At 37.6% G+C, this 10,647-nt stretch overlaps 1 protein-coding gene and 1 long non-coding RNA gene across 3 annotated transcripts in view; both read left to right on the top strand.

Moving 5' to 3' along the window:
* The first annotated feature begins 7,395 nt into the window (after positions 1 to 7,395).
* Positions 7,396 to 10,647, top strand: part of LOC116319730 (leucine-rich repeat-containing G-protein coupled receptor 5-like) — a 44,098-nt gene continuing 40,846 nt past the window's right edge. For both annotated transcript variants that reach the window (XM_039601542.1, XM_031739151.2), the window contains exon 1: positions 7,396 to 8,043. In XM_039601542.1, the coding sequence (XP_039457476.1) occupies positions 7,766 to 8,043 (278 nt within the window). In that variant the 5' untranslated portion in view covers positions 7,396 to 7,765. The remainder of the gene's footprint in view (positions 8,044 to 10,647) is intronic.
* On the top strand, positions 8,380 to 8,962 carry LOC120434074. The gene is made up of 3 exons (XR_005608932.1): positions 8,380 to 8,481; positions 8,599 to 8,730; positions 8,802 to 8,962. It is a non-coding gene; the product is annotated as an uncharacterized LOC120434074 (long non-coding RNA).

The raw sequence follows: 10,647 nt of genomic DNA, 5'->3' as shown, positions 1-10,647 counted from the left end.
CGATAAATGGATAAAAATGTAAATAGAAAAATAAAAACAGTAGAATTAAAACTAAAGAGAATTTAATATGAGAGAAGCATGAAAGCATGAAAACTGATTTTAAAAGGTCGCAGCAAGCTGCTGCCCCTCCCTAAGCCTAGTTCTTCTGGAGGTTTCTTCCTGTTAAAAAGGAGTTTTTCTTTCCTGCTGTCGCCACTTCTCTGTGCTATTGTAGGCTCTTGATCTTATAGCATAACGCCCCTCAAGATGACTGTTGTGATGTAGCACTTTTTAAAACAACCTTATAGAAAGCCTAAATATCAGAGGAAAAATAAAAGTAAAATTGACGTGGACATGAAAACGTGAAATCTCATGACAGAAATAAAGTCGAACATGACTGTGTTGTGTCAAAATAACCACAGAAAGAAGTCAAAATAATAAAAGCAAATGCTAGGGTGATATACAGGAAGATGATCCTAAAGGGAGCAGCTGAAAGAAGAAGAATCACCTTAAGGAGTCTAAACGGTCTGATAATCCTCAAACCTTCAGGAAAAAAAGAAATTAAAAACAAAAAATCAAAACTAATTAAAGAGGACACCAAAATAATTACATAAAATATCAAAGCAGTAAGAGTAATTTTGATATTTTATTCAATAGGTGTGTGTGTGTTTTGTGAAGGATGGTAAATGCTATCATTTTTCTGTAAAGCAAATTTACCTACGGTACAAATAAAGTAGCCTTGAACCTTAAACGTGAAAAAAAAAAAAAACAAAAGGAAGAAGATGATGTAAAAATTACATAAACTATACATTTTAGATTTGTGAATAATTTCAACATTTTACTTCTTTATTTCATATGTTTTATTTCTGAACCTTTCTTGCTGTATTTGTCTCTGGATTCGTGAACTTCCTTCTTTGCTGGTCGATCTGCACTGCCTGGGCCTCTGAAGCAGCAGCCGAGTGAGAGCTCCTCGCTGCAGAGTCACATGATGAACTCCGTCAGCGCTGTTGGCTCATCACAGACTGTAAAGCATATTTATGTTTAATATTTATATCCAGTCTGTGGTACAACAGTCAACTCCTGAGCTAAAAAAAAGAAAAAAAAAAAGAAAAGAAAAAGAACTTTTTACATAACAAGTCAAAACTATGAGACAAAAACTAAAGAATTTTATTCAGTGTCTTAAAATTATGAGAAGAAATTATAAAAAAAAAAAAACAGGAAGTAAAGAGTCAATTTTCAGATTAACTTTTGTAATGTTTTGCTTTTTTAAATAAAAAATGAGATAAATTATTTTAAAAGTGATCATTTCACATAAAAAGCAATATAAGCTGAAATTTTTGCAAAGTAATTATCAGTTTCTACTGCTCCAATCAAAGCTATAAAATAGTCTTTAAATATAACATAAAAAACATTATTGTCGACTGGAAAATAAAAATGGTTAAAAAATATTAATTTTTTTGGTGATTTGGTTAGTAATGAACTCAAACTCATTTTTAGATGGAAAAAGTCAACGGTTGAACTTAGTACAAATTATGAGATAAAAATGAAAATGTTGACCTGCTAAGTCAAATTATAAGAAAAATATTAAGCATTATTATCTTGAAAGAACTCATGTTAAATTAAATCAAAGAACAGTTCAAAGATCAAAGACAGGTAATAAGGTTATATATGTATATATCTATATATGAAATTAAAAAAATCAAACATCTAATAACTCCAACATCCAGCATGCTTTGCGTCTTTTATTTTTCATATAAACCTCTGATGATGAAAAATAAAGAGCTGTCATGTGGAGTTTTACAGCCCTGACACGAGCCTGGTTTTCCTGTTGGACGCCTTCAAGGACACATGGAAACTAAAAAAAAAAAAAAAAACAACTTGTTTTTCCGTCTCTGACTGCAGTGAAGCTGCTCAGCCACTAGAGGGCAGAGTATCATTGAAAACAGGAACAGATTCATGTTTAGGGTGGAAGAAAAGAACAAAAGATGCAAAACAACCTCAAGTACAAAGAAGCTTAAAAAGACCAGAGACAGGCCCAGAGTGACCACAGAGAGGACACAAAGCATCAAACACAGCAAACAAAAGAGGGATACATGCAAAATGACACAAAGCAAAAACCAAATGACCAAAAAAAGGTTTCAATAAAATATGGAAATAAACCAAAAAAAAACCCAAAAACTGAAACATCACACAAAGAGAACAGACAAGACAAAAATATCAACAAGAACCTGAAAAACAAACACAAAAGAAGCACAAATGACAAAAAAAGAGATGCAGAATGTTTGGAAATATACTGAAAATGACACCAAAGACACAAAATGATGCTAAAGAGAAACAAAAAGCTGTAAAAAAAAAATGCAATGCAATTACAAAAAAAGAACTTGAAAGAAAAATAAATGCAGCCAAACCACAAGGAAACAGACAGAAAAGAGACACAACATAGACACAAGGTGCAAAATTATCGAACATGTCATCACAGAAATAAAAAAAACAACATAGAAACTGAAAGATTAACATGAGTTTGTATATCAGGGAGTCTTTCGTTCAAACTAGGTGATTTATCACGGTGGTCCAGACAAAGTGAAGCAACCTGGTCACAAAATAAATAGTTTACTTCATAAATATTTCATTTTTTTCTTGTAAATTTACATTTATGAATGTTTCCCCTGAGTTCTGTTTTTTGTCCTTTAAATAATCAGAAAGACAGAAATATTTCCCACTTTCACACAGGTTTCTTCATACTGTTGCATCACTGCTTTACTGCTCTGTGTGTGTGTGTGTGTGTGTGTGTGTGTGTGTGTGTGTGTGTGTGTGTGTGGTGACAACTATTATATGTCATCTTTACCTCACCACCACCCTTTTGTAAGACTTTGTGTCTTATTTCCTTGAAACTCGCAGCAGGATCTCAGAACTGCTAACCATTAACATCAAATTAGCGTACAGGTTTACCTGACTTTGTAAGGACTTAAGTTGTTTTCAGGCCTTGTGGGGACATGTGAGAGATCAGACTTTTCTGATCTCAGGGTTCAAGGAAGGCTGAATTACCAGGAACCCCTGAAAGTCAGGCTAACATTACTCTGCCTGGATATACTGAACAAGTATAACATCAGATTACTGACCACTTTATTAGGTACATCTTTCTAGTACTGGATTTGATTGCTTTTTTGCCTTCAGAGCTGCTGTAATTCTTCATGTTGGAAACATTTCTCAGAGATTTTGGTTCTTGTTAATGTGACAGCATCACACAGTTGCTGCAGATTTGTCAGCTCCACATCCATGAGTGAATCTCCCGTTCCAACTCCAATCTCAAAAGGTGCTCTGTTGGACTGAGATCTGCTGACTGTGGAGGATATTAGAGTACAGTGAACTCATTGTTCAAGAAACCAGTTATAGATGATTTGAGCTTCGTGCTATGGTGCGTTATACTGCTAGAAGCAGCATCATTAGATGGTATGTGTTAGTCTTCAGGGGATGGAAACCAAAAGCAGCCTGACCTTTGACAGAAGGCAGGATGGAGTCATGCTTTCTTGCTTGCTCAAATTCTGATCCTACCACCTGAATGTCGCAGCAGAACTGGAGACTTACTAGACCAGACAACATTTTTCCATCTTCTAGTCTCCAGTTTTGGTGAGCCTGTGAAAACTGTAGTCTCAGTTTCAAGTTCTTAGCTGACAGAAGCACCACCTGGTTTGGTCTTCTGCTGCTGTATCCTGCTTCAGCGGGTCGTGTCAACCATGTCTTTATGCCTAAAAGCTTTGAGCTGCTGTGATGTGATGGTCAATTATATATTTCTGTTTACAAGCAGCTGAAAAGGTGTACCTAATAATGTAGATGGTTGAGTATATATGAGAGGAAAATAAACAATAAATACATAACAACATTCAGCCAATTTATTACATGTGAAATTTATGTTTTTACTCAAAAAGCTGGATTATTGATGCAAGCTGACAACAAAGAGACACAAATCAAAGCAAAAACCCTCAAATAAACATAACATAAAAGAAAGAGACCAAGAAGACAAAATATACAAATTAAACAAATGAAAAGAAAAACAACCTGAAAAGAATCTGACAACAAATCAGAAAGGAAATCAGTCTGTTATTGCTAAGTTTAACTACTTTAATTACAATGTTGTGACCTCACTGAGCCTCTCCATGCAAAAAAGAAAATCTGTTTCTATGAAGTTCTTTTGTTTCTGATAGGTACTAACCATGCAGAGCGAGATACCTTACAAGTGTTCTTGTAGAAATCAAGGTTTGATTTATTAAATCAAATTAAATGTGAACCCCCTGAAACATCTAAAAAAAAAAGTGCCATAACGCAGTGAACGACACACCAAAGGGCAAACCAAGTTTTCAGTACAAAAGCACTCACCCATGATCACATTCTTCTGATTTGTGTCAGACAAAGTTGTTTGACAGCCAGTTTGTCACAAAACTGTGTCCACTCCACCAGGAGACCCCTCCATCTCATCCTCAGTCACTTTCACAGTCATGCAGCCTTTGGTCTTTATTTTGAAATGCTCTCTAGAAGTAGACCAAGACTCTCTGGGAAGAGATGTTAACCCATGTTAGCATTAGCCTCTTCTCCCTGCAGATGGTGTCCTCTGAGGCTGATCCCAGTTTAAACATAAGACAGGTAAGTATTCATCTGCCGTGGTGGTTAGTTGAGTGCATACAGAGAACTAATATCCATCCGTCCGCCCGTCCATCAACCTGCTTTACTCCTCCTTCAGCATACGTTCAAGGGGGTACTGAAGCCTACCCCTGCTAACATAAGGCGAGAGGTGGAGTACACTACACTCAGATCAGTCCATCACTGGACCAAAAGGCTAACAAAGTAAATTCATTCATTTATAATATAGTACTAACCTGCTGCACACCATCTGGGAAGCACTACATATGTGGCACACAATCACCAGTTATTTACATCCTGATTTAAACAGGGATGAGCTGATACATGGAGTGAGTAGGTTTCTGTTTTCAGGAGGGGCACAGTGCTGTGATCACAGGTTTTCAGCTCTTGTTTTATTGGGTTGTTTTTCTCTTTATCATATTATGACATTCCTTTTACTTTATTTATTAAAAAAATCTCCTGTCCTGACGTGGGATTCAATAATTCACCAATAGCTCCAAAACTACACTATTTTCCATCCTTTAAAAGTTAAAAATCTTATATTGTGTATATGAATCAGTTGACAATCAGTTGATGAAACTTAACCATGGCTCTTCTTTATTATGAAGGGCTCAGAGATAATATATTCAAGTTTAAAGACCAACAGGTATGAAATCACTGGCTACAAGCTAATCGATACTCCAGAAAATAGTGTCACCATTCCCAGAAGATCCCTCAGACCTCTGTGCACAAATAGCAGGATGATATATATATTATTCAACGACTTAGTCTTTAAGGAAAATGAGCTCAGTATGAGGTGAATGCATAGTAATCATACTAAACATTCCATTAAATGTTTGCATTGTATTTATATAATGAAATTAAATGGAAACTTTTACATGTGATTGAATTAGTTAAAGTCAAGCCATTTTTTAATGTGAAGCCTCCGTCTTTCCCCGAGGAGCATCAGTAGGAAATACAGACTCTCGGATGTGACTTTATTCACTTTTTGTTTTTTTTGTTGACTGCAATTTCTTTTTTATAATAAAGTTATCTAAAATCTTTAATATGTGATTAATGTATAATCTTAAAACAGGACACATCTTTATAGTTTATAGTTTATTCATTTATTTATATCAAATTTGCACTACGATTGAATTCGGTTTTCATGTTTAATCTATTTAATCTTTACCTCAGACCATTAAAAGTCACAGTTCAAAGAATACAAACTATCATTTGCACATCTAAATAATAATTTAATGAGGTAATAATTATAACATATCGTAATAACAGGGCTGCTACACTCTGTTACCATGTACGGTCAGCTTTCTTTAATGGCTCCAAATACTGATATTTTTGCAGTTTTAGTGCGCACATGTTCATACAGCATTTTTAATACTAAACTGCCATTTGGTGCTTTTCCTGTTACTAATACTCATACAGCTTATTTGCCAGCAGCTGTGTTACATTTTTAATAGCTTCATATTTCTCTAATATTGTACTTTTCCCTTCCTTGCTCTGCTGCAAGCACATTTATCCCTCTTTGTGATTGGTCAAGTGCTGCCAGCACCACCCCTTTCTTGCAGCTAGACCATTGAAACCTGGGCTGAGTTGACATGTGACCTCTGAGCCTGATTGCTGATATCAGGTTAAGTGAAGATAATGAAAGCTATGCTGGCTATGATGAACTTGCTTTGTAGCACAGGGCCCTGGAATATGAATTAACAGATTACTTGCTGAGACTGTTTTGTGCACCCCTAATTTTTTGCAGACAGGTTAAAAAAATACTGTGATTAACAGCTGAAAAACATCAGCGCTGTTCAGTTATTTGTTATATATGTGTTTTGTTTCAATGGAATGTAAAAGAGAAAAAATAGCTACAATAAATAAGCATATCAACATCAGCTATGAGGCAAATAGCTGTTGGGGGGACGACTAAACAGGTCGCCACTCTGTTGCAGAGTGAACAAGCTAGGCTTACGAGTTAGAGTCCCACAATGATGTTGGTGGGACTCCAGTCCAAGAGCAAAGAGCTGGAGAAGATGGTTCAGCTCATTATCAACATCATTTAAAAAAAACAACCTGCAAGTCGATTTTATGCATAAAATGTATGAAATTCTTTAAATGTCTTTCATGTTTCCGCAGCTTATGAGAAGTGAGTTTCAAATGTGAGTGCAGGTTTCCTTTGAGCACTTGGGGAAGGATGCACTAATCAGATGGATTTTAGGGTCCTCTCTGAGGAAAATTTGAACTTCAGACTCTAATTTTTAACAGACTCGGCTTCATTAAACCATTTGAAAGGATTCAGTTTAATTCAATTTTATTTATATCGCACCAAATCACAACATCAGTTGCGTCAAGGTGCTTTATATTGTAAAGACCCTACAATAACAGAGAGAAATCCCCAACAATGAAATGAAGAGCCCGATGAGCAAGCACTTTGCTAACAGTGGGAAGGAAAAACTTACTTTTAACAGGAAGAAACCTCTGGCAGAGCCAGGCTCAGCGACTGATTGTGGGTGTGAGGAACAGTTTCATAGGTCTTCGTATAAGCAGCATGTTACTAAACAATAGTTAAAACAGTAGAAATAATAAGAATAAATACTAAAATAAATCAAAAGTAAATAATAAATGTCCTTAATGTATTTTAATTTTGTACCTTTTCTATATCAATTTGTGGTGGAAATTACTTTTTTATGTGAAGAAAATTGAAGTTAATTGTCTCCTGTACGTTTTTATTGGCATGCATGTGACATAAATAATGAGGGACATGCTCACCTGTGGATTTTAATATTTACTTGTTTTTTCACTGCTGCTATAAAATCACTGCACACGCAGAAGCAGAGACACACCGCCTATATAAAGTGAACCACTGTTTACACACTCCTGTAGAGTGAGTGGAGGGACACGCACACTCTGGCTGTGCAGCTCCACGCGTTCAGCCTGGAAAGCGACCAAACTTTAGACAACCTGCACTTTTATTCCACTCTTCAAATCCTCTTTGTGCTCCACTTTCCATCCGGATCAGTGGAAGTTAAAACTGAGCCGTTTCCAGTTTGCCTCTGGTGAGTAGGGACCAAAAACCACCACAACGTGATCCGGATCCCAGGCTGCAACTTTATATTTCCACATCACTTCTGACTGAACCCTGCGGGGACAGACCACGCAGGACATGCTAGGGTTTGTGCCTGTCCTGGCCGCCTTTGCGCTGCTCTCGGCGGGCTTCAGGAGTGCCGGGGCTGAGCTGGAGATGCGGAGCTCCGCCGTGCCCGCGGTGCAGAGAGCTGCAGCTGGGATGAACAGCTCCGGGGACGAGGTCGGGGGAGCGGGGCGGACCAGCTGCCCTGGCCGCTGCCGGTGTGAGGTGGACGGGCTTCTGCACTGGGTGGACTGTTCGGACCTGGGCCTCCGGGAGATACCGAGCAACCTGAGCGTCTTCACATCTTACCTGTAAGTCAGCAGCGAAGGTTTTCGTTTGTGCAGATTTTGGATCAACAGGTTACCTTAAAAACAAACTCAAGTGTTGTGTGTGTGAGCGTGCTTGCGCGCGCGCACGGGGGATGTTATGTAGTGGTGAGAAACAGAACACCTGTCCTCTGTGCCTGTTTTTCGGGTGCATGTCAGGTGCTCTGGTTCATGGTGTTTAAGGAAAAACATTTAATCTGCATGAAGCAGAAACCCAGAGTGCATCACTGAATTTACACCTGGAGACAAAAATTATTTCCCAAATTCAACCACAGCCCCAATGAAGCTGCAGTTCCCCGAATGTCCACTTGAGGCAGTCTCCAGCAGTGGATCAGTCCCATATGAAAATGTCCAACGTTACAGGAGAGAAAACACGTTCACAGCCTGATACAAAAACGCTCTCTTCACTAACTGCTGCAGCAGGTTTGTTTTTATATAACTCACAGAATTTAAATTTGAGTAAAAGCCATTACACACCGAGGACAAACAGGGACACGAAATTCAGAATTTTTCAGATCCGAACTTGTTGTATTTTTACAGAAAATTCACCCTCAAAAAACACACACTGTGAAAAAAATGAAGTGGACACTAAGCGATGAAGAGCTGGTCCTGATTTTTCTAAACAAGAAAAGGAAGAAACTGAGATTCTGGGTTCATCAGGAGAAGGAAGAGGTAGGGTCAGTTTCATGGTTTGACCCAGGAGTTGAATCTGTGTCACGCAGCTGCTTTTATGCATATTTCAGGATGTCGGTGGGGCAGCATGAACTCTTGTTAGCAAGGTTGGGACCACATCAGAGGAGGCAGAGAAATCATTTCAGAGAGCCTACTGACCTGAGCAGTGTCTATGTGTATGTCTGAGGTTCAAAAAATAATAAATGCCCGAAAATTCGTCCATCAAAATTACAGGGGTATTGTGAACAGCTGCATTAGGAATAGGTGAGTCCAAAAACAATATTTCTTTCATTGAATATTACATGGATTTTATGAGTCTTAGCGGAATCTATAACCAGGTACGTTGTGGAGCCACATGTTGGACATACACGTAGTTGTTTTGTATTTTTTCCAACCTACACTCACTTTGTGTAAAACTTATGTGTAATATGAAGGTCACAAACCAAAGGCATCAGTCAAATAATGAAGTTGTTCTGTGAAACTTGGTGCTGTTCTCCATGCACCTTAGAAGAAGGTGAAGTTTTCCCAGAAAATAAGATCTGGCTTCTGCTTTTTAGTCTTCCCTTTCTCTACAAGTTTGTTATGTTTTATTCATATTCTAAAAATGGAAAGTATACAAATGAGACCGTGTAAACAAGCTCACCCTTTCTAGAAGGATCTATTTGAAGTTTATTGTAGACATTGCACAGACTGCAGGGTAAGAGTGTCAACATCAGGACAGGTGTTATTTTGGAATAACAGCCAAGACTCATTGAAGAAGCTCCTGGAGTTTTTCAAGTGATTCTATTCTTTCTACATTTAGACAAATTTGGAGAGGTTTCAGCAGTTTTACAGCAGCTCTGATATTTCAGGTTTCATTCTTTAAAGGCATTTAATAGATTTTTAATTGTTTCAGGAACCCGTTGAAGGAGTTCTTAAAGTTTTCTAAATGGTTGTGCTGACTGGATAAAATAATTGGAGGATCTGCAGATTATCAACTGTGAAGAGTATAAGAACAGTTTTAATAAGGTTTTTGGTGGTTTCTGGTCCAGCTGGTCTCAAGACCTCTGAAGAAAATTACCTCGTTTATCAGGAAGTTATCCCTTGGCAATACCTAGGAATGTATTGGAGTTTTTTCTTTGCTTCTGTGATCCTTAAAAGAGACTTCTCAAGTACGTCAGGGATATCAGGGAATACTTGCAGATGTTTTGATAGTTTCACTGAAGCTTTAGGATTGCAGAATTCTTACATAAATTTAGGGACATTGAAAATTCTTTAAAGGACTTTAATTTATTCCTCTACAACCAAACAGGAATGTGTGGACTGACAATGTTTCAAGGGTGTTTTTTCTGAAGAAAATTTGGTGTCTTCTGATAGAGGATTAACAGATCCTTGAGTTTAGCTCACAAATGTAGAGTTTCCTGGAGGTTTTGAGAAGGTTACAGGGATTTTTCAAGAGGTGCAACTGGTAAAACAGTTTTGCAGAAGCTCCAGGCGTTCTTCAGGAAGTTTTGGCTGCGGATCCTGGGGTGCACATGAAGGTAAATAAAGAGGTTTGATGTTTAAGGACGTCTCTTCAGATTCAGTAATCTCTAAAGAGGCTCCTGGAACACTTCAAGCTGTTTCATTGTTTTTGAGGAGGGAGTTTTCAGGTGTGCTTAGAGACATTTCATTTAGTTTTACAGAATTGCTAAACTTTCAGGAACACCTTAATGGGTCCTTAAAGATTAATGGAAGCTTGGGTGCTATGACAGCTTATTGGATCGCATCATAATAAAAGCTAAAAAGCCCGAAAAATGGACTCAATGGAATTTTAAATGTAGACGACTGGGAAAGTCTTTGAAGAATACACCCCAAAAGTGAACGTATATAAAGAGTTTGATGTTTGATGCCTGAGGACTTCTTTTCAGCTTCAGTGAGTCTTAGCAAGTTATTCTG

This window comes from Oreochromis aureus, linkage group 17 (assembly GCF_013358895.1).
Source record: "Oreochromis aureus strain Israel breed Guangdong linkage group 17, ZZ_aureus, whole genome shotgun sequence".
In the NCBI taxonomy this organism is placed as follows: domain Eukaryota; kingdom Metazoa; phylum Chordata; class Actinopteri; order Cichliformes; family Cichlidae; genus Oreochromis; species Oreochromis aureus.
This window is presented reverse-complemented; position numbering and strand designations above follow the sequence as displayed.